The 24,127-nt window shown below is 37.7% G+C and overlaps 3 protein-coding genes across 6 annotated transcripts; 1 reads left to right on the top strand and 2 right to left on the bottom strand.

Moving 5' to 3' along the window:
- The first annotated feature begins 722 nt into the window (after nt 1-722).
- LOC149690758 (vascular endothelial growth factor receptor 1-like) lies at nt 723-12,312 on the top strand. Of its 4 annotated transcripts, none has more exons than XM_089870595.1 (20): nt 4,237-5,238; nt 5,634-5,764; nt 5,838-6,042; nt 6,125-6,219; nt 6,274-6,409; nt 6,480-6,631; nt 6,697-6,886; nt 6,981-7,295; nt 7,352-7,681; nt 7,839-7,991; nt 8,051-8,595; nt 8,672-8,924; nt 8,982-9,101; nt 9,160-9,352; nt 9,420-9,660; nt 9,729-9,851; nt 9,932-10,002; nt 10,083-10,223; nt 10,305-10,410; nt 11,106-12,312. In XM_089870595.1, exons 1-20 carry the CDS (start codon nt 5,094-5,096, stop codon nt 11,601-11,603), a joined length of 4,143 nt encoding a protein of 1,380 aa, XP_089726721.1. In that variant the 5' UTR covers nt 4,237-5,093; the 3' UTR covers nt 11,604-12,312. The 4 variants fall into 4 exon arrangements, with proteins under 4 accessions (XP_089726720.1, XP_089726721.1, XP_089726718.1 ...); XM_089870593.1 differs by having other exon boundaries at nt 4,438-4,578; nt 5,063-5,238; nt 6,125-6,409; XM_089870594.1 differs by lacking the exon at nt 4,237-5,238 and adding an exon at nt 723-1,045 and having other exon boundaries at nt 6,125-6,409.
- LOC149690757 (centrosomal protein of 120 kDa-like) lies at nt 12,087-15,638 on the bottom strand. Its single transcript, XM_089870611.1, has one exon. It carries the CDS (start codon nt 15,370-15,372, stop codon nt 12,367-12,369), a length of 3,006 nt encoding a protein of 1,001 aa, XP_089726737.1. The 5' UTR covers nt 15,373-15,638; the 3' UTR covers nt 12,087-12,366.
- A 455-nt stretch (nt 15,639-16,093) lies between these two features.
- LOC149690756 (uncharacterized protein KIAA0513-like) lies at nt 16,094-19,932 on the bottom strand. Its single transcript, XM_089870699.1, has 7 exons — nt 18,590-19,932; nt 18,236-18,329; nt 18,021-18,165; nt 16,929-17,073; nt 16,781-16,861; nt 16,621-16,715; nt 16,094-16,545 (listed from the first exon to the last, which is right to left on the bottom strand). Exons 1-7 carry the CDS (start codon nt 19,303-19,305, stop codon nt 16,481-16,483), a joined length of 1,341 nt encoding a protein of 446 aa, XP_089726825.1. The 5' UTR covers nt 19,306-19,932; the 3' UTR covers nt 16,094-16,480.
- Between the last annotated feature and the right edge of the window lie 4,195 nt (nt 19,933-24,127).

Here is a 24,127-nt window from a genome sequence, read left to right as displayed (position 1 = left end):
TAAGGGTCAACCTATAAGCGCACGCTACAATGTCTGATCTGGTCGCAACCTTGATACTTTTTAAGTACCTGCCTGGCCCCGATAAGAGGAACCTTGATACGTACGATCTCTAGAATGGTTGTTTGAAGAAATGGTTAAGTCAGGGAATTTAAGTCATGAAAGTTACATAAATTAGTTCGAAGTCAGGAAAATTTTGTAGATTTAATCATTTGAAGGCTGAAATCAGGTAAATAAGTTTTTCCCAACGCATATCTTAGTCAGAAAGAAAGTCCAAGAATTTGAAATTATTTCCGTGACCAGTTTAATATTTGAAGTCAGGAATCCTGATATCCTACTGTCGTTCTTCAATTTTCAAATGATAATAGGGAACTAACAACCGACTACGGGGGAGAGATAGTCTAACGTCATGCATCCCCCCTCTGGTTGACATTTTTGCGCGTATAATACTGCTCCAACCGTTAGGGGGGATGAAACTCCAGTAAGAGATAGAAGAGTGTGACGTTTTCGGGTCAGAACTGTTAGCTCCCTATAGTCAAAATATAAAATGTAAAACTGTTAAAATTGAAACTGTTTCAACCATCTCTTCTAGTAACCCTGAATTTTTATGCAAATGACTCTTTGCCTGAGTGACTTGACGTCGGCGTCCCGTCCCCCTTGACTTTTTCTGTCCGCCCCCCCCCCCCGAGCTCGGTTTGAATTGTAATGTATATTCCAGCAGCAGCGATTTATTTATCGTTGTGTTATAATGAGACTTCCTCCCCGATAGAAAAGATCCTGATAGAGAGGAGGCCTTTCGGTTTCCCCTAAAATGATTACAAGTGCTTCTCGACTTCCCGTAACGATACGTTGTCGTTCAGTTTAGCTCTAATATTAAAACGTTTTATTTTTAATTAGTAACGTGTTTATTACTAACGTCAAAACATTATTCGGTTTGACTTGACAAACGTCAAAATGTACTTTTATTTAATTTTATTGACATTAATATTAACATTGACGTGCCGCGTTGTGAAGGGTGTTAATGAAAGTTTCTACAATAATACCGATGGTGAGTTTTAAACTTTAATTTATCGAAAGTAAGTTTAATTAATTAACTAGTAAATTTTATCAGAATGCCAAATCTAAACCTTAATTAATCTTAAGTTTAATTAGTATTAACTAGGAAATTGTATCTCAGTACCAGATCTCGAGTTTGTTTAAAACAATTTTCACGTTTGTAAAAGGATTATCAGTAGATTATGGTTAATTTCAAGGGATTAGGAAACTGAAGTTCTAATGTAATCATTTAAGATAATGTATGAGATTTATATAAATTAGATAACAATTACAGGTATTTAAAACTTTAATTCTAAATATTACAACATTCTTACGAAATTATTGAAATGTAATGAAGGTGGTACAACAACTCGACAGGCTTATTTTAAAATCTAAATACGCTTCCAAATAGCCCTACCCTTTTGAAACCATTTTCACTCGAACGCGACACTTTAAATCTAATTAAATTCTCGTTAATTATACTTAACCAATTGATTGCGCTAAAACGTGTCAAGAGTTCCGCCATAAAGGTGCGCCGCCGATAACGTTTCCCTTTTGAAGTGCGAAGTTATACATTATAGTTTGACTAATAATTGGTAGAGGCAACTGTCGCGACTAACCTCCAAAATAACTCGCAGTACGTTTACTTAAAGAAATTCAACTGAATTTATTAACATCGGTCGTCTAATTCTTAATACAAATTAATTTAAATATAGGAGACATGATTACGAAGCTTGAACTGCTCTCTGAGAGATAATGTTTAGCTATTTATACCGGCGTTTAAGGCTTTATCATAAACTAAACAAATAGTAAAAAAATAACATTTTTTGTTCTAACAAGGTATTTTTTACAATTGATCATAAGATTATTTATTTTGGAGATTGGGCCGCAACAGCAACTATACAACAAAATTGTCGATTTCCAACAAAAGGGGGAACGGCCAGTTTAATTTTTTATAGATTGATTAGATTAGATATTAAAATGGTTATTTATCCCTCAGGTTTTCATTTGAATTCAAGTAATTGGACATAAGCCCAATGTCTTTAATTAATCTCAGGTTTTTCCCACATTGGTAATTTTTACTAGGCCTATAGTTTGAGGAAATAAAATATAACGTTATGCAAGATTAAGTGAGTGTTTAGAAAAAACATAGAACATGCTTTTTGAAGGTCGTCTTATTTGACATTTGATAGAGAAGGGTTCGATTTAGTCTCAAAGTGGGTATGATTTCAGTCGCTTTCGGCAATATGTTTTTGACAGAATATGTTTTTATTTAGATAAAAATTAATCTATGATTAATATTATTTTTAAGAACTTCCTACGGAGACGCGTATCTAAATTTAGAATCCAACTCATTCTTTGACTCATTCCTGACTCCATTTTAAGTTGTTTAATTTAATTTTTATTATTAATTGCTATTTTAACAACGTACTTAAGACTTTTATCGTTTTCATTTTATACATAGACCTTAAAAAATGTATTACTTAGGAGTTCATTTTATATCGAAACGTAATTACAACTAAAATTCTTGGAAGCATTTGACCAAGTATTAGTCTATCCATCCATTTCCTAATGATTATAAAAAAGATGTCCACTAAAGCTTACTTCCCACGGACAAAGTTGAACAACAAAGAAACAATTCTATACTATGACCCTACAGTTTAAGTTAGTAACGAAATCTTTCTGTGTGGGTCCATCTTAATCCTAACGGGGATCCCACTGAGCAAATATAAGTCAAGTTGATCCCTGTACAACTATACTTTAGCTCATTCGGAACAGTTTTTTTTTTTCCTGTCTTTCCTGCCATTGTTTTCGACAGAATTTTCAATAGCGTTGGGGAATTAAATCTATCCGGTAAAGGTCCTCCATCGCTTTGGAAAGATTGGCTGTTAGTTTCGTTTGAACAGCGGTAAGTTAAAGTCAGTCCAGGATACGTCATTTTGTCCCATTTGTTGCCACAAGCGTTTTAAAGAATATCTAATTTTGTGTTGATGCAGTCGTTACTTGCCTTTTGGAAACGGAACTAACTGTAATAAATAATTACCCAAGGAGCTTATTATTGTACTTCCGGTATTGTTCAGTTAGGGAACACCCTTCGTTTAGTTTTCAGTGGTTTTTGTTGTACTTCCGTTTGAATGCTGAATTTAATTTAATCTGTTTTTAGTGTTTAGTCAAGATAGCAGCTCCCGTTTTTCAAGGTGGTTCAATTTGGGGAGGGTTGACCCAGAGAGCGACGTACGCGTGTTATGGTGTTAGTTAGTAACAATGCCTTTCTTTATTTTTAATCAACGTAGCGCAGTTAAATGAGTTATTAGTAGATGTCTGTCAATGAGTAATTAAGGGGGTATGGTAATCTCGTGTTTATGAGGGATTCCTTGAACCGTTTTGAGTGTTTTGACGTAATTCCGACTGAGTTATTCCCAGAATAGGGGTGCAATATGATAGTTATAGTTTAGCTGTCTGAAGTCGATAACTTTGAAGTGTAGAAATTAAAGAATAATTTTAATATTGTAGCGAAAGGTTAAAAAAAGGTCAAGGGATACCTGGGAACTTAGAAACGGGTCAATAAGGTCAACTTTGTGGTGTTCAAGTTAAAGAATAATTTCAATGTTGTAGCGAGAGGTTCAAAAAAGTCACGGGAAACCTGGGAAAGTAAGGGAATTTAGAAACGGGTCAAGGTCAGGGAAAAAATCCACATTGTATCCTTGGTGTTTACCAAAACTTTCTCCTAATCATGCATGGGCATCTAATTTTAGTAAAACCATATAAAAATAACTCTTTACGACCGAGACAAGCCCTTAAAATTAAATTGAATTGTGTATGGTATTTGGGAAGGTTTATAATTTGATGTTTTGTCTGTCTACGTCCCTGACTTTATAGCGCGTTAACCTTTTAAGGCAAAGGGAATCGAAGACTTCAAGCTATTAACTTCCTTACATTAAGTTATGAGTATTTTCTCGGGTTTCCTATAGAACCTTTCTCCCTTATTACCTTAATTGATTTGTATTAGGAATTGACGTATTCAGAAACCAGCATTTTTTCCATCGTTCGCTAGCTGCGTAGACAGACGTCTGTAGCATTTAGATGGTGAATGTTTGCACCGCGATACAGTACTACTGCTTTCGAGTATTGTTCTATGGTATAACTGATTGTAGTCAAGGGTTTTCAGGAGGACGTGACGCGTTCACGGACTCGGCTTTTTCATTTCCCCTTTTCTCTCTTTTTTTATCGAAAGTGTTTGTGCTAAATAATTCCGAAAATATTGCGTTACTCTTGCATTTAAAGGGCTAGTGTTATAGTCTTTTTTCCCCGATGTTAAACGTGTTGATTTTTGTCTCGTTTTTTCGTCACTAAATATTCCCTTCAAATAGACCATTTTTACCGTTACATTTTCTCGTGAAACTACGTAAAAGAAATTTGAGAAAAATTCGGCGGTTATGTTACGCGTGTTTCAAAGTGGGTGTAACGCGTTTCCTGTGGTTACCCCTTGTATTTACCTGGCTTGAACCGAAACAAACTAACAGGATGAACCGTGGCATGGTTGTGGTTGGTAGCTAACATCCGCCCGAAGCCCCTTACCTATGTACCTTTGAAAGTAATTATGTTTCCGCCTTTACGTAACCCACCCACCCACGTAATTTCGCCCTTGGATGGACCAACTCAGAGCTAACGTTCTCGAACTTTGACCTGTTTTAAATGTATTTAGGCTTTGGCAATTCAAATGTATTTAAACTGTCGATGTGGGTTCCTTCTAAATTTAGTTCACTATCGATTTTTCTTTTATTAAAAAGGAGAAGTATTTTCACGCATTTATAAGATTTCGGATTATTAATTTAAAAATCGTAAATGTTGAAAATCTGTCGAAAGAGGAACTCGAGTGCGTAGTTTTTGTGTTGTCTTTCTGAGAAATGTTTTTTAAAAGCGAATCCCGGCAAATTTATTTTTTATTTCGCCTTCCCCAGCGGAAACGTAAAAGCCCGGTGTTTTGATAAAAATTAATTTAATATTTCATTATTTTCGCTCGAATAAGGACGAACTTTTTCACGGGTTTTCCTAAAAAAATGGCCAGGCTTGTCTGGCTAATTACCCCAGTTTTAATGAGTGTAATTGGCCAAATTTTTGCGGATTATTGTTCCCCCGAAGATGAGTACACTCCGGAGGATCCTTGCGTACTGTTTTCCCAATTGGATAAACCGATTTTCGAAAGTAAGAGAATTTTATTGTAGTGTCTTTATTCGTTGTATTACCCGATCAACGATTAAAATTCTTGGCATAAACGAAAGCAATTTAAACGTACCGTAGCAATCAATTGGTTAAGTTCTAATTAACGTCCCACAATCGTTAATTATTACGGTTTTCATTAAACGGGAAGCGAGTTGGTTTACATCGCCATAAGTAAATGATAAACGTAGTAAGTTAGAGTTTTAGTTACTGTCTACTCCGGAGGTGGCACTCCCTCTTGGTTTTTGAAGTTAAGTCAAGGCACTCAAAGGCCCTGGTACCATTAGTACCACCGCCACCGGCGGAAGTATATGTTTTTGTCTTAGGGAAGTGTTGCATTTTCTATTTCACGTACCATATCCATCCTTGCCTTATTTCAGAACTACCCGCCAAAATCAGTCCCCCCAAACTTAATCTTATTGGTGACATTCACGAAATACGGGCGTCCGAATCATTCGAAGTCGAATGTTTCGGTAATCGACCCTTGGAATGGCGAATATTTCACGCTAATGTAAGTGTCTACCCACGCGAGTACCCTTAAAGCTTATAAGTCCCGGGAACTGAATTAAATTAATTACTTTTAGGGCGACATAGAAAGCAGAATTAACATAACGGAATCAGTTGATTATGACAATAAAGGGTTTCAGTTCAGTAGTAAATTAGTTTTAACAGACGCGCAGTACACGGATACGTCGCGTTACGGTTGCTTTTATAACGGTACCGACACTGAACGTAAAGATCCTGGTTCGATTCCGCCGGATATGGCTTGGTTTTATCTATACGTTAATGGTAAATACCGTATTTTATTGGTTTGAAGGCGTCCGCCTGGGGTATCGAGCGATGGCTTACCTCGTTGAGTTTAATTTTTTAGACGACGATCACCTGATGATAGTACCTGATTTTATCAGCGGAGTTACATTTCAGAGATTAGTCATCCCGTGCCGACCGACTAATCCAAAGATTAAAGTAACACTTTGGTTAAAAACCGGAAGTGAAAAATTACCAATTCCTTTGGAAGAGGATAGGGTTTGGTTTGAACCCACTAAGGGCTTTGTAATGAACTATCCCCTATACGCTGGTACCAAAATTTTTGTTTGCGACGCCTACCTCGATGAGAGTCGTAACAAGTCTTACGATATAGCGGCCTTTTTCACCCGTAAGACGTTGTCTAGAAAATATTTTATTAACTTACGTAATAAAATATTCAACATTTTAATAAAATATAGCCCATGTAAAAGATCTACCCGAACCAATAATTCTGGACGACCGAGCCAAATTTGTTTCGGTTTCGCAAACATTAAAACTGCGATGCGAAGTTGAGATTGATGACGTCAATGTTCTCGCTGGTATCGAGTGGAAATATCCAGCGAGTCATGAGGTACGTCATCCAGGAATTAATGGAAAAACAAGAAAATTATATCTCGGATTGTTTAATTTATAAAGGGGAACTCCACTGGGAGAATTTTTGGCTTAAAAATTGAGAAAGAAACGAGAGGTATGGGTATGGAAGCTCTCTGGTCATCGGAGTTGGAAATTCGCGACGTTAAGATGTCCGATATGGGTGATTATACGTGCGTGTTTGTGGTGGCGCGAGATAAGAAATCCGAGAGTACACTCTTCGTTAGAATTCATGGTAAATGATTGATTACTCAATTCAATTCTATCAATGAGGATTTACAGTGGACGTCTTTAACGTATGAAATCCACCACTGTTATTTCCAATTCAGAGAATGAAATCGAACCGTTTATTAACTTAAAAGCGCGACAAGTCGTCAGGGTGCAACCTAATACTTACGTTAAGATGGTTTTTGAAATCAACACCACTATTAGTTTAAGCAATCTGGACTTTCATTTGACTAAAGACGGTAACGTCATAATGGCCGGCAAGAAATACAACGTCACCGACTCGACAATCACCCCGCACATGCACCAGAAAATATTAAGTTTTCATAACGCCACTAGAGAAGATAGTGGAAATTACACTTTAGTTACCATGTCCGGTGATATCAAGGACACCGCGTCAATCAACCTTTACGTTAGAGGTAAAAGCGCGGTTAGAAAAAGCAGTTGAAATTAGTTCTAAAGAACCTTCTTGTAGGACCACCCTTGCCGACTATCTTAAACCACACCAAGTTCTTCATGGTTGGTAAAAGTTATCAAATCAAATGCGTCGTGGATGGTTATCCGAGTAGCTCGATATGGTTCGAACGAAGACGGTGTGATCCTTGTAGTCCAAAAGAAGAATGGCAAAAGTTTAACGACACCAACCTTACCGACAACAATGAATCATTAAGTGAAGTTGACAGATCGGTGCTGTACAGGCCACACAGAGTTTTAAGCGTAACTGCCATGGAATCTGCTGAGTATTCTTGCGTAGGCAATAACACGCTTGGGATGAAAAGGGACACGATGAAGTTCATGGTTTCTGGTGAGTGATTCCTCCTTTTTAATTTTTGCGACTTAAACCTTGAACCTAGTTATTATTAGTTCATTCTTAAAAATATAGTTAAGACTAGGGTTTATTGCACTAATTTAATTTAGTATTTCTTAATCAGGAACCTAATTCCAACATTTCTCGCTTATAGATGTTGAAGATGGGTTTAAAATAATCAAATTGCCCAAGAAGCCCATTGAGGGCGATAACGTTACTCTATCATGCATGGCAAACAAAATTTTCTATTCCAACATATCATTTTACACTCTTTATTCTGATGGGAAACGATACCCATTACCTTTAGGTAAGAAGATAGCGTAATATTTCAAATAGCATAGTTTTGACTTGGTAGATGAATTTTAGACTCAACCGTAACCCTGAGCGAAACCGAGTACTCTTACTACTTGAAGTTAAACTTCCCCAAAATCAAAGGAAACTTTGGAAAAACTTTCCAATGTGTCGCTAAAGACAATGCGGGAAGTGAAACCACGGAAAACTACTCTATTCTAGTGGAAAACGCCGTCAAACCCAGAATAATGTCAAATGGTTCGAGAAAGTTTGAGTTGAAACATATGGACAAAGCTGTTCTGAGTTGCGCGGCCACTGGGGTACCAATCCCCGAGGTAATATGGTACAAGGACGGTAAACCCTTCAAGAACACTACCGTGGTCGAAACGATAAGCCAAGGAAAGTATCTTCGCATCAATGTGGCCATCAAAAAGACGGTCGAAGGTACTTACAAATGCCTGGTTAGAAATAGAGCCGGAAATGAAACGAGAGAGTTTCAAGTATTTGTCGAAGAGGAAATATCAGTCGTGACCATATCTTTAGCCGTAATTCTACCCATTCTTTTGATCGCGCTTTTGATTGCCTGTTTCTGCTGCATAAGACATATACATCTTGAAAGAGTAAGTACTTTGTTATGACGCTACGAATTCGGGTTTCAGTTCGCGACGACTTACATTTTAATCATCTCGCTTCCAGAGGGAAAAAGCCGAATTAGAAGCCCTTAGTAGGGAACTGTTCAACAAAGGCGAAGTTCACTTGATAAACCCCGACATACCTTTGGATGACCAAGTAGAATTGCTACCTTACGACCACAAGTGGGAGTTTCCTAAAGATCGGTTGAAACTCGGTCGCATATTAGGTCAAGGCGCTTTTGGACGAGTGGTTAAAGCAAAAGCAATTGGTTTAGACGAAGAAGGAACGTCTACTGTCGCCGTCAAGATGTTGAAAGGTACTTATCCATTAATTATTTTACAAGCCTCGAGTAAATTATTGATATCTCGTTTAGAACGCGCTGACAAAACTCAACGCAAAGCACTCATGGCCGAACTCAAAATTCTTATTCATTTGAGGAAACACTTGAATGTTGTGAATTTACTTGGCGCCGTTACAACCAACATGAAGAAAGGTAAGTTAATGAAATTACGCCTAACAATGGACTGGCTAATCATTAATTAAAACTGTAGGCGAGTTATTGGTTATTGTCGAATACTGCCGGTATGGAAACCTTCGCAATTACTTACTGAAACGGAAGCACCATTTCATCAACCAACTCGATCCCGAAACCGGTCAGATTGACCCTAACTTGACGGTCTTACCCGGTTCACCACTCAAGGCTCAATTAGCCGCCAATCAAGGACTTAGTAATCCAATTTATGGGTAAGTTTGATTAAGGTTATCACACTCAACTTTTTAATTAAAATTAAAATTAAAATGATTATTCCAGTCAACAAAAAGTAAACTACGCCGATTTATTGCATTCCGAAAACTCAAATTCAGACAACAGTTATGACGTCACAAACGCACTTCCCAATAGCCCAAATGCAAATTCGTCTTTTAAGGGAGCGACATTCCGATGGCTTTCAATGAACGAAGATGACGAGATGATTCAACCAATTACTACTTGCGATCTGTTGTGTTACGCGTTTCAAGTAGCCAGAGGCATGCAACATCTCTCTGAATCAAAGGTACCCTTTTTTTTCTTAAGCTCCTCCCCTTTTATTCCTCCAGATATGCCTAATTTCGTATTTGTTAGTTGTTGCATCGTGATTTAGCGGCTCGTAACGTTCTTCTAGCTGATAATAACATCGTCAAAATTTGCGATTTTGGTCTCGCGAAAGATTGTTACAAATGTGATAATTATAAAATACAAGGAAACGTATGTATTTAATCTTAATTAATCTTTTAGATTAGCGATCATCGTATTAATTATTTATTTATTAATTAATTTTTTGTCAGGGACCTCTACCGATTAAATGGATGGCTTTGGAATCTCTCGAAGATAGAGTTTTTACAACCAAAAGCGACGTGTAAGCATTGGCTACTTTTAATTATTAATTAACGTAATTAAATGTAGGAATTTAAAAGAAATAATTATTCAAATTTAAAGTTGGTCTTATGGAATATTACTTTGGGAGTTTTTCACCTTGGGTGGTGACCCGTATCCTGGGATGGATTTGGATGAAGATTTTTACAAAAGACTGAAAAGTGGATATCGCATGGAAAAACCTGATTACGCGCCAAACAATGTGTAATTGAGAAATTTATTTTTATTTAGGCCTATATCTCATCCGAGAGAATTTATTTCATGGAAATAAATGTTTCTTTTTAGTTACCGCATAATGTTACAATGTTGGGACGAAATACCGGATAATAGGCCAAACTTTGAACTATTGGGTGACACTTTTGGAGATTTCTTAGAAGCTGGAGTTAAGGATGTAAGTTTCAAATTACTTGATATTGTGATTATTAATTTAAGCGTAATTTGACACAACTCCGGAGCTAAGCCTATTTTCACCTACTATGAGAAAAGTCCGGAGTTAAGCCTATTTTCACCTACTATGAGAAAACTCCGGAAATTAAGCCTATTTTCACCTACTTGGAGAAAACTCCGGAGCTAAGCCTACTTTCATCTACCATGAGAAAACTCCGGAGTTAAGCCTATTTTCACCTACTACGAGAAAACTCCGGAGTTAAGCCTATTTTCACCTACTTGGAGAAAACTCCGGAGTTAAGCCTATTTTCACCTACTTGGAGAAAACTCCGGAGTTAAGCCTATTTTCACCTACTTGGAGAAAACTCCGGAGTTAAGCCTATTTTCACCTACTTGGAGAAAACTCCGGAGTTAAGCCTATTTTCACCTACTTGGAGAAAACTCCGGAGTTAGCCTATTTTCACCTACTATGAGAAAACTCCGGAGTTAAGCCTATTTTCACCTACTATGAGAAAACTCCGGAGTTAAGCCTATTTTCATCTACTATGAGAAAACTCCGGAGCTAAGCCTATTTTCATCTACTTTGAGAAAACTCCGGAGCTAAGCCTACTTTCATCTACTTTCTGAGGTCTACGAGTTAGGCCTATTTTGACCTACTAATTTAAAACAGAGACAAAAAAACCCCCATATTTTTTATAGTTTTATTTGGAACTGGATACTCAATACGCCGAAATGAATGCCTTAAACAAAGGCACTGATTATTTAGCCATGAGCAAATCAGACTACCTCAGTATGGGAACAGCCGAACCTGCGCAAAAACAAGACTTACATTACGATAACGTCGCGTCAATCAGGCCCATAGACGACGGTCCCGTAACTTCGGAACCCATGGAAGTAATTCCCATGATTCAATTAGAGCCCGTAGTTGTCAATTCCAAGAGGTCAAAAGGTCGACCAGCGCCTGAAACACCTCCTGTACAAGATACGCGAAGAGAAACTGATTATTTACTCATGGGAGGTTCGAACAATGGTGGTGGTGAAAAATCGGTTTTCTCGCGACAACGTAAAGGTAACGAATCCTTAAGATCTGACGCGTCCAGCGGATTTCATTCCGATTTGGACACCAGTAGCGAAACTAATCCTCCGCCTTCCTACAATATGGTAATGGAGGAGGAAACGGTTAGTATCGAAGTTTGATCGCAACAACGTGAGTAAAATTCCCCAAACAGTATTTGCCAAAGATTAACATTCCATTAAGCCAAAAATAACAAACTTAGAGTCAGTTTAAATTAAGTTTAACATGGTTTAATTTAAATTCAGAGCCAAATTTTCTCATTTATTAATTAGCGGTCTTATTCCTGATCAGCGCCATCTACCCATAGCGGCGACTTTGAGAACTACTGTAAGCGGCAAGCCAATCAGATGTCGCTAAAATCTGGTGACGTCACTGACTGGCACTCTCGGGTCTTACCAAAAATGACGTCACCAGATTTTAGCGACATCTGATTGGCTTGCCGCTTACAGTAGTTCTCAAAGTCACCGCTATGGGTAGATGGCGCTGATCAGGAATAAGGCTAATTGGCCCTGTTTTAATTGACTTTCCTCGTCTCAAATTGCTGAGAACTTAAAAACCAACCATGATCTAAGTATCGGTATTTGAATAAAACCCCAAAATACCTGTCGTGTTCAATAAGTTTTTATTTTAACCTAATGTTTTTGTTTGTTTGTTTGTTTTTTAAGTTTTATTTAAAATCCATCGTCCATTTTTATTTTTTTCAAACTTCTCTTTCTCTCGTTTATGATTGTAATGTGTACAATGAAAAAATGTTCCATATTTAATATTAAATATTAAATATTATGTCAATTTTAAAATAATTATATTAAAAACTCGGTAAATACATCGGGATTTTTTTACGTAAAATTTTTTTAGATCTTTTTTCATTTTGTTCAGAGGATTTTTTTAAGTTTGTTTTTGTAGGGCTTCCTTTATACGTTTGTCTAAAACCTTAATAACTAAATCGTTTTCTTTATAAACTCCCGAATCTAACAATAATTGTTTTTCGTTCATTAGTCCTTCGAGAAAGGTAATCGGATCTTTCTTAGATGAAATCTCGCTCGTCGTATTTGTTAACGAATTTGGAGTCTGCGAAGCGAAATTGTATGGATTGTAAGAAGAAGTCGTCGTCGTCGTCGTAACGGGTAAGTTTGGAGTTAAATTCTCTTCGTTTTGACACGTTGCCGATAACTTAAGTTTAAGTTGCGATACTTCGTTTTTAATTTCTTCTAATTTGTGTCTTTCGCTAGAGATTTTCTTTTCTTCTTGTCGAGCGGTTTCTTTTAACTTGTCCTTTTCGAGTTCTTTAACTTTTTGTTCGAGTTCGTTCTTCTCGACCGTATTTAACTGTTGTTGTAACGCTGATATTTGTCGTAAAGCTTTCCCCCATTGTTCTTTGTATCGGGATTTGGCCGATGTAGCCATTTCTAATTTTTTCTTTAAATCTTCTTTTTCCGAGTGTAACGTCGTGATATCCGCTTGTAACTGAAACTCTGGAAGGCCGTTAAGTTTATTTTGCACCGTTTGAATAATTTTTTCCTTTTCCCCAAGTCTTTTCTCTAAATCGTTGTTTCTTTCTTTCAATTTTTGAAATTCAAATTCCAAATTAGCGTATTTTTGTTTTTCCAAATCTAATCGGTAATCGCACTCGGTTTTAATTCTGCGCATTCCGTCTTTGGCTTCCATCTCAGTTTTGTTAACTCTGTTCAGAAACTCTTTTAAATTACGATCGAGTTCGTTTTCTTTGGCGGAAAGTTGTCTTTCTCTTAATTCGACATCGGTCAATGCTCGTTTAAGTTTGTCTTCCAGTTGTTGATTCTCTTTTAAGCTTTTCCGCACGAATATTTCGCGATCCGCGTCGCGTTTTTTCCATTCCGCCGTCAAAGCTTGTAAATGATCGGCTTCTCTTTCTTTTAAACTTTGTCTAAATAATATTTCTTGTTGTTCCTTCCATAGTTCTAGTTCGAGGGCGGCTTTCAAAACATCGTTTACCGTTAATATTTTAGTTTTGGGGCTTTTAATAACGGAACCATCTTGCGACGAAATATCAATCGAGGGAATTTCCTCCTTTTCTTTTAGGGGATCTTTAATTACTTTTGTTGGGGTTTCAATCAGTCCCATTTCATCTAACGTCATAACGATAGATAATCTTCCCAAAATGGGACCGCTTAATGAAATAATTGGCAGTTTAATCGCTTTAGTTTGTCTATGGCACAATTTCCCTTCTTCGTTCGTGTAGTTTTCTTTCCCAGCTTTGATTAAGTTGTCTAATGAAAGTTTCCCAATGCCAGTTAAGCATCTCAACTCCTTTCCATCCGCGTTAGTTAATTCTAAAACTTCCAATATCAGCGGTATTTCTCTGAAGGTCGCCTCGAGTTTGGCGGGAGTTGTCGCGATATTGAAACTGCAACATCCGTGAGGAATTAGCGCGTCTTCTTCAAACGATACTCTAATAGGTGGGCGAGTTTCAATCGGGCTTGTCGTTCCGAAGAACGTATAATTGTACCGAAAAAACGTCTTAAAAGACGCTACACCTTCTTCTAGTTTGAAACTTCTAAGATCAATTGTGAAAGAAAATCGGTGGGGTCGTAAATCTTTCGTTTCTTTTGATATTTTGCGACCAATGTAGCTTGTCTGTATAGACGAATCGCCGACTGTGGTGTTGGATTGAGTTATATTAGAGTGTTCACTCGATTTGTCAAAAAATACGCTATATTCTTGGCTCAGAGTTTCACCGGATTTTGGGTTTTCAACCGCTTGACTATTGTTGCGAGATTCGTTATTCGAATTAAAATCCGCAACCGAGAGGGCTTTATCTATGTTGATTAATAAACTGTCTTGGGATTCTTTTTTAAGCGATACTGATACGCCGATCGCGGCTTTTTTCGTGGATTCGGTCTTTTTAGACTCGTTCCCTCGAAACAGTTCAAATATTCCTTCCAATGATTTTGGGTTCGAAAAATAATCAATTTCCGAGAATTGTTTCAAGGAAAGCTCAGTATAGGCTATGGAAGTATCGCCACGACACAACGTAACTCGAAAAGAACCCAACTGCTTGAAAAATTTAGCTAAATACTCTGGACTGGCTTTAATTCTAACGGAGGCCCTTTCAACTGGAAAGTTTGGATTTGATAAATTTTTAAATTTCTCAGTCGAAACGTCGTTACCAAATATGGTATAAAAGAAGTTATACTCATTGTCGGTGTTACTACTATTATCTGATAAACTAGATAAATTTTCCGCAAAGGCTAATGTAATTGAGAAAAGATAGTTTTCGTTAAAAATGTCTTTGGGACCTATTTGATAGATTCCTTCTCGCGAATTTAAAACTGGAGTTATAACGTCTTCGTTTTCGTCTAAGTTTTTAGTCTCTTTATAAGTATTTTTAATTTCAGTCACGGAATTATCGGAAATAGTAATTGGAATGGTTTCTTTTACTTTATGGACTTGTGATTGTGTTTTTGGAGGTACTTTGGATGGTAAATCGTAATTTTCAAGATTTTTCGCCTCGTTTTCAACGTAAAATGCCATCAATAGCTCGGGTCTATGTTTTGAGAACTTGCTATTCAATAATCCGTACCATTTTGAGTCTTTACTGTTAAATGAAGCGGTACGTAGATCCATAACCAAGTTCCCTATGATTTCCTTCTTGTTTGTTTTTGAATTAATAATGACGCATTGCACTTTTAAAGGAGTTCTATTTATCCGATGTAATTGTAAGCCTTTCTTTTTCAGTTCAAACGCGAGTTCAGAGTCAAATTTCGGGGTTGAGGTTAATGTCACTTGATCAGTTATTAACGTATCGTTACCCAATTTGGCTTCGACATAAACCTTTAACCCAGGGTCTCGCTGCTGGGGTGTAAAGTAACGGCCGTCCAAGACGCATAATACCAATAGCAAATCCTCACCCATTTAAATTTTAATTAAAATTTAGAAAAGATAAATAATCACTTGCCAAACTTCGTTTTTCGATTTTTCAAAGAACGTGGATGTGGATCACATTGAAATATTTCACGTTATATGTCCAAACATTAAAATTACGGATCTCCAACGAAACACGTTTGTAAACTTGGGTAAACTTTCACGGTTTATTAAGAATTTTAATCAAACTTATTAATTAATTTGTAATTTAAATCAATTTATAATAGAAACTTCTCACAAAACGAACTTCTTCAAAATCAAAACAAAACCTTCTCAGCGCTGATTGGTTGAAACGCATCGGATTTAGGCGCCGTCTAGTAGGGAGAAAAGTTCCCGCGTTTTTTTTGAAATGACATAAGCATGCGCTAGGAGTGTAGGCCTAGGTAGGTGGTAAAAAGCGTGGGAAAATGCTGCTAAGTGGCAGTCGTCTAGGGGAAATGCTACTGGTTGGTTTTATGACTTCTGAGACAGAAATTCTGTCATTTTATATCTGAAAGTTGTCGAGATTAGACTATCAAAACGTGCTGATTGCAGTGATTGGGACTCGGACTGTCTCACACCACCGTGGAGGCGTGGATGGAGTCGACGGACGCCAGTGAAGCCTTGGCCGTTCGAAGCCTTATTCAAAGTAAGCCTTTTTAATTTATTTTAATTTACAGGAAACTTATCTGACTTTAATTTAATTAAAGTAAGATCATGACAATACCACAAATCACTGATTTCAACAAACTTTTATTCATCTATTTCAATTCAAAACAATGACAGTCGTGAACATCGAATGTGGGACAGATCTTTGATATGACAATTTTTTAATCTAAATTAGTTTCTAACTTTCTACCGTGTAACCTATTTTAAAATGCAAAATATCTGATAGATATATTTATCACTCCTTCTTTGACTAGGCCTAACTATATCACAATAATATTATTATTATAAAAGTTTCATGATAATTTACAAATACATTAATTAATTGGACAATTAATTTTTACCAAAATTCAAGGCGTGTGACTAGCAAAGTTTAACGTATATTGCTTGGTTTAATTATTTGGAAAAGTAACTTTTTAATTTATTTTTAGTTTTAAAAACTAATTAGAGTGAATTAATTGATTGTAGTACTATCATTAAACATGCGATCTAAATTTTCTCTTAAAAGCGATACTTGTTCTGAAAAGGACAGTGATAATAATAATAATATTAATACGGCAAAATTAATTTAATTATGTTAAAAATAGTAAATACCTTTTGGTAAATTTGCAATGATACATTGTTTTCGAAGAAATTCATTACAAAGATCACGATTGATGCCAAACGCGTGCATGTTGCATGTAAATGTGCTAATAAATAAGAATAAAATTCATTAGCCATATTATTAATTACTTAATAATTAATAAAGGCTTACCCCAATTGTCCAAAAGTGATATTTTCTTGAAATTTCTTTTCATCGGAGATTTCTTCTAATCCATATTCATTAAAATCACTCCTAATTATTTATTATAGTTAAGTAGCGTTAATAATAATCATAATTAGTTATTTTGATTACGAGTTACCGCGTGGGAATTGTACGATGTGCGCGTTCGCATTGGACAGCGTCAAAAAATGCGGCATTCCAGAAACGAAGGGATTTCCAAATTGGTTGTTGTTTTAAATACATATATGGATATTGTTTTCTGATTGGTTGACTCTCTTTTGTGACTAGTAATTAAGATTTTATTTCAGGAATTGTTTGATGTAGTTAAGTTTCAATTTCACATTATTCCTGATGCGCGTGCCAAGGCTTATGGAACGCCAAAAATAACGCGTCATCCGCTTCAGAGCATCATTTTGGCGAGTGACGAGGCTTATGGCTCGCTAAAATGATGCGTCGTCCGCTTCAGAGCATCATTTTGGCAAGTGACGAGGCTTATGGCTCGCTAAAATGATGCGTCGTCCGCTTCAGAGCATCATTTTGGCGTGTGACGAGGCTTATGGCTCGCTAAAATGATGCGTCGTCTGCTTCAGAGCATCATTTTGGCAAGTGACGAGGCTTATGGCTCGCTAAAATGATGCGTCGTCCGCTTCAGAGCATCATTTTGGCGAGTGACGAGGCTTATGACGCGTTAAAATGATGCGTCGTCCGCTTCAGAGCATCATTTTGGCGTGTGACGAGGCTTATGGCTCGCTAAAATGATGCGTCGTCCGCTTCAGAGCATCATTTTGGCGTGTGACGAGGCTTATGGATCGCTAAAATGATGCGTCGTCTGCTTCAGAGCATCATTTTGGCAAGTGACGAGGCTTATGGCTCGCTAAAATGATGCGTCGTCCGCTTCAGAGCATCATTTTGGCGAGTGACGAGGCTTATGACGCGTTAAAATGATGCGTCGTCCGCTTCAGAGCATCATTTTGGCGTGTGACGAGGCTTATGGCTCGCTAAAATGATGCGTCGTCCGCTTCAGAGCATCATTTTGGCGTGTGACGAGGCTTATGGCTCGCTAAAATGATGCGTCGTCCGCTTCAGAGCATCATTTTGGCGTGTGACGAGGCTTATGGCACGCCAAAATTAACGCGTCGTCCGCTTCAGAGCATCATTTTGAAGTTTTTTTCAGCGATAAGCCTTGGCACACGCCTGGGGAATAAGGTTAATTAAAAATACAACTAACTACCTTCATTATAAAATGTAAAACACATATTCATGAGTGATTTGGCTGGGGAGAAGTCGTCCGATTCGGCACATTCAAATAAAATAATGGCAAAATATTGTACCAAACTGTAAAACGTTGATTCTTTGACTTTTTTATTCGCGACTCTCTAAGAAAAAAAAAATTGTCAATTTTTAACTTTGTAAGTTCCAAATTCTTATTACTATAGTTTCTAGTACCTGAGCATTGACGTATCTGGCGAACCATAAACGTCCCATTTCTTGCTGACTGTATTTTCCAAACTGAGCTTTCTCTTCGTAAGTTACTGAGGCACTGTAATTAGTTTAAAACTGTATTATTCATATGACGTGTGCCAAGAAGTACGTGAAAACACACAGTTATAATAGACCATTTTGGAAATTACATATTTCTCAAGAGGGATCATATAATATCCCAATTTAAGAAATGAGCTCTTAAGCCTTGTAATAGCTAGCAATAAACCGAACGTTCGTCTGCTAAAACCAAGGCTTAATTGCTTATTCCCCAAATTTTCGTTACTAGTTATAACTGTAGTTTAGTTTAGTCCAGTCTACCTGTCTTTAAATATTTTATCTACAAATTTCTTCATAAAATCTCTGGCTTCAACACTGGCTTCGTCTCCTTGGCTGTCAGTGCTGGTACTGGAATTCCAGCTATGTATGGAACTATCCGACTCTGACCTATTCATTTCTAATCCTTCCGCTAAGGATTCGAGATCCGAAGAGTCTAGACTGTTACTCGGTCCTCCAGTATCAGATTCGCTTCCTCCAATTCCGACGGACGACTCTGTATGTCGAAAAACGGAGAATGGATCTTCCGATTTCTTCTCATTTTCTTGGGAAAATGCCCCGCTGTTACAGCCGTTACTGTTCCCACTATCTAAGGAATCTTGCGAGGAATCTCTTCGAGCTTTGGACTTGATAAGAGTAACATTTTCGTCTATCTCTGGTTGTCCATAAATGGAACGATCTTTGCGATGGGGTTTAAATTTGTGTTTCTCGGCGTGATAATTTTGGGTGTCAACCACGAATTGACTAATTCTTTTTGTGCGGAAAGCCTTTTCTCGTTGACTCGTAAAACTTGTCTGACGATCAAACGGCGTAGATCTTTCTGAGGAATCAATATCGCTACGCAAAGATGAATTTGGATCAATTACGTCTAAACTTTTGTTTAACGCCGCTTCTAATTTAGACGAAATGCCATTCCATAATCCATAATTTGTGGCTAAAACTGAGCTCAAAAAGCTAGCCGACTTGTTAGACGTTCCCATTATGTCGTCAAGCTGATAACCTGGATTTTTAAACAGAATTAGGTCACCGACGCGAGACTCTACGCCTGTACTTTTGAATAGTGTAGAAGAATCATAATGCCAAGCTCAATGGGTAAGTTTTAAAATCCGTTTTGGTATAGGTAAAGTTCAACACACGCGACCCTAAACTTGAAAAAGGTTTTTGCCAACTGATGTGATGTTATGATATGATATAGCGGCGTTTCTTTGTAGTTCAAAACAGTACGCAGTCACAGCAGGTGTTTTAGAATTTATTACGAATGTATAGGTTAGAAAACTGATATTGATTTCCAAATGTTATACGGCCGTTATGTTTTTGAGCTTGATATTAATGTAAATTATTTTTTGCTCACCAAAAAAAGCTTTAATTTCGTGTATAATTACTTTTAAACCTTAACTAACCATAGCCGACGTACTGTACAGTGTACAAGTAGTAAATTTTATTGACAGAATATTAAGCCTATTGAGATGGCGAGGTAGTACCGTTTTAAATTTAACATCGGAAAATGCAATTACTATTCTTGAAATTAAATTAGGCCTTTCTAAAACACTTCCCATGTAATTTTAAACTTTTTAGCCTTATGCCCTTGGACAGACGGAGACGGCGACCAAGGAACGATGTTTAATGGCCGGGCCCCGGCCCAGGCTTGTTTTAGGCCTCAAATAATGCGCCCAAAATGATCATGGTGGCGCCGCTGACGCGCGATCTCGTAAACTGGCCTCTTCCATTTTCTTTTGCGCGCTTTCTTTAAAATTCAAAACTGATTTCGTGATCTTTTACGACTTTTTTTTACTTGACGTTAACGTGTTTTAATGCTTATTTTTTGTTAGTTAACGTGTTTATATGCATTTTTGGTTATTTAACGTGTTTATACGCATTTTTGGTTATTTAACGTGTTTATACGCATTTTTTGTTATTTAACGTGATTTTATATATTTTATTGTTCTGTTATTGTTTTATTTCTATTTTATTAATAAATTTTATTTCTATTTTACTGTTTTGTTATTGAACTTTATTTATATTCTATTATTGAGTTTTATTTGTGTCCTAAAACATTAATAGTAAAATTGTAAACAATTACTATAGTTATTTTAAAATTGCGTTATAGTGTTTCCAACTCATGATGTATGAACCCTAGTAACGAAATTTCTATACCACAGTCACTGACTTTAATTAGTAAGCTTATAAATAAAGATGATTTTATAACACAGACCAGGAATACATAGATTTCTCCTACTTTCAATCTATTAACTTATAATTTTCTGGGCCTTTCGGCTTGAATTAAAGGAGAGGAGTTGCAGAAACTGTCACTTTTGTTTATACTTTATAAATGTACTATAGAATAAATAAAATTAAATTATTGTTCGCCGATTTAATGAATCTCAGTTTTATTTGTTTTTCAGGCAATATAGTTGTCAAAGGCATATATTTATGTAATACACTCTCATAACATGAACCCGATACATAGAACAGAGACTAAATTTAGAAGGAGGATTAAACAATAGACGTAGCGCAGCGGGTAGCGTAACAGTAAGCCATACCACAAGCCCCGCTTCGAGTCCCGGCGAGGAAGCGATATTTATGCGAAAATGGTGGCTCTTTTAAATGATATTATGTACTTTGCTATTAGCAAGCTCGTTGCACCAATGACGTGGTGGCACAGAGGGTAGCGTACCAGTAAGCCACACCGCGAACCCCGTTTCGAAACCCGGCGAGGGAAGTGATATTTATTCGAAAATAATCGCTCTATTAATTGATACTTGTACTTTGCTATTGAAGTTATGTTTAGCAAGCTTGTTGCACCAATGACGTGGTGGCGCAGCGGGTAGCGTACCAGTAAGCCACACCGCGAACAGCGGTTCGAAACCCGGCGAGGGAAGTGGTATTTATGCGAAAATGATGGCTCTTTTGAATTATGCTATGTACTTTGCTATTGAAGTTATGTTTGGCACTCTTGTCGTACCAGTGATGTGGTGGCGCAGTGGGTAGCGTATCAGTGTGCCACGCCGCGAACCCCGGTTCGAAACCCGGCGAGGGAAGTGATATTTATGTGAAAGTCGTGGCTATTTTAAATGGTACATCGCGCTTTGGTAAACTGAAGTTCAATTTATCACGATAGTTATTCAAGTGGTGTGGTGGCGCAGTTGGTAGCGTCGTCAATACACACACCACGGACCCGGGTTCGAACCCCGGGGACGACAAAAACATAAATATCACTTCCCTCGCCGGGAATCGAACCCGGGTTGGTAGTGTGGGTGACAGGTACGCTACCTATCGCGCCACCTCTTTCGATGTATAGTGCCGGTTATAAATTGAGGTACAGTGCCAAAGCATAATGTCACCACACCGCTGCTGGCACTTGCGTGGTAAAATGAACTTCAATATCAAATCGCTCTAAAATTAACACTGCCTAAATAATTAAACCTTGCTATTAATTAAAATAATGAAATGTTAAGTGTTATAGAAGGTCGTACTAGGCTTAACGTTTCGCGTTGATTTCACCGTGTCAATGGTGGAACTTCCCTACCTCCGATATTGACTTCGAAAGTCAGGATTACGAGAAACTGATCAAGGAACAATGTTGACCTGTCGCCGCCTCAGAGAGAATGAAAAACTAAACAAGCAGCTTCCGTCTTTTATAGTAAATTCCGTCGTTGGGGGCGCTTCGAAGTGTCACGTGGGCGCCAATTCAAATAAGAGAACGCGCCTATTTAAAATTGATGGGGATTAAGGCTTACTAGTAATCATCGAGGGGCTACTCACTAACAACTCGATAGTGATTTTAAACGGGATTCGTTTAGCTTCGTTTAGCTTCGTTTAGCTTCGTTTAGCTTCGTTTAGCTTCGCTTAGCTTCGTTTAGCTTCGTTTAGCTTCGTTTAGCTTCGTTTAGCTTCGCTTAGCTTCGTTTAGCTTCGTTTAGCTTCGTTTAGCTTCGTTTAGTTTCGTTTAGCTTCGCTTAGCTTCGTTTAGCTTCGATTAGCTTCGTTTAGCTTCGTTTAGCTACGTTTAGCTTCGTTTAGCTTCGTTTAGCTTCGTTTAGCTTCGTTTAGCTTCGCATAGCTTCGTTTAGCTTCGTTTAGCTTCGTTTAGCTTCGTTTAGCTTCGCTTAGCTTCGTTTAGCTTCGTTTAGCTTCGCTTAGCTTCGCTTAGCTTCGTTTAGCTTCGTTTAGCTTCGTTTAGCTTCGTTTAGCTTCGCTTAGCTTCGTTTAGCTTCGTTTAGCTTCGTTTAGCTTCGTTTAGCTTCGTTTAGCTACGTTTAGCTACGTTTAGCTTCGTTTAGCTTCGTTTAGCTTCGTTTAGCTACGTTTAGCTACGTTTAGCTTCGTTTAGCTTCGTTTAGCTTCGTTTAGCTTCGTTTAGCTTCGTTTAGCTTCGTTTAGCTACGTTTAGCTTCGTTTAGCTTCGTTTAGCTTCGTTTAGCTTCGTTTAGCTTCGCTTAGCTTCGTTTAGCTTCGTTTAGCTTCGTTTAGCTTCGTTTAGCTTCGCTTAGCTTCGTTTAGCTTCGTTTAGCTTCGTTCAGCTACGTTTAGCTTCGTTTAGCTTCGTTTAGCTTCGTTTAGCTTCGTTTAGCTTCGCTTAGCTTCGTTTAGCTACGTTTAGCTTCGTTTAGCTTCGTTTAGCTTCGTTTAGCTACGTTTAGCTACGTTTAGCTTCGTTTAGCTTCGTTTAGCTTCGTTTAGCTTCGTTTAGCTTCGTTTAGCTACGTTTAGCTTCGTTTAGCTTCGTTTAGCTTCGTTTAGCTTCGTTTAGCTTCGCTTAGCTTCGTTTAGCTTCGTTTAGCTTCGTTTAGCTTCGTTTAGCTTCGTTTAGCTTCGCTTAGCTTCGCTTAGCTTCGTTTAGCTTCGTTTAGCTTCGTTCAGCTACGTTTAGCTTCGTTTAGCTTCGTTTAGCTTCGTTTAGCTTCGTTTAGCTTCGTTTAGCTTCGCTTAGCTTCGTTTAGCTTCGTTTAGCTACGTTTAGCTACGTTTAGCTTCGTTTAGCTTCGTTTAGCTTCGTTTAGCTTCGTTTAGCTTCGTTTAGCTTCGCTTAGCTTCGTTTAGCTTCGTTTAGCTTCGTTTAGCTTCGTTTAGCTACGTTTAGCTTCGTTTAGCTTCGTTTAGCTTCGTTTAGCTTCGTTTAGCTTCGTTTAGCTTCGCTTAGCTTCGTTTAGCTTCGTTTAGCTTCGTTTAGCTTCGTTTAGCTTCGCTTAGTTTCGTTTAGCTTCGTTTAGCTTCGTTCAGCTACGTTTAGCTTCGTTTAGCTTCGTTTAGCTTCGTTTAGCTTCGCTTAGCTTCGTTTAGCTTCGTTTAGCTTCGTTTAGCTTCGCTTAGCTTCGTTTAGCTTCGTTTAGCTTCGTTTAGCTTCGCTTAGCTTCGTTTAGCTTCGTTTAGCTTCGTTTAGCTTCGTTTAGCTACGTTTAGCTTCGCTTAGCTTCGTTTAGCTTCGTTTAGCTTCGTTTAGCTTCGTTTAGCTTCGCTTAGCTTCGCTTAGCTTCGTTTAGCTTCGTTTAGCTTCGTTTAGCTCCTAATTAGTAAAATAATAATAACCAGCAGCCCCTAAGTAACGCATAATTCCAATCCCGTTTAAAATCACTATCGAGTTGTTAGTGAGTAGCCCCTCGATGATTACTAGTAAGCCTTAATCCCCATCAATTTTAAATAGGCGCGTTCTCTTATTTGAATTGGCGCCCACGTGACACTTCGAAGCGCCCCCAACGACGGAATTTACTATAAAAGACGGAAGCTGCTTGTTTAGTTTTTCATTCTCTCTGAGGCGGCGACAGGTTAACATTGTTCCTTGATCAGTTTCTCGTAATCCTGACT

Source organism: Phalangium opilio, unplaced genomic scaffold (genome assembly GCF_054372755.1).
Source record: "Phalangium opilio isolate 3A_F unplaced genomic scaffold, DU_Popi_V2 ptg000031l_1, whole genome shotgun sequence".
In the NCBI taxonomy this organism is placed as follows: domain Eukaryota; kingdom Metazoa; phylum Arthropoda; class Arachnida; order Opiliones; family Phalangiidae; genus Phalangium; species Phalangium opilio.
This window is presented reverse-complemented; position numbering and strand designations above follow the sequence as displayed.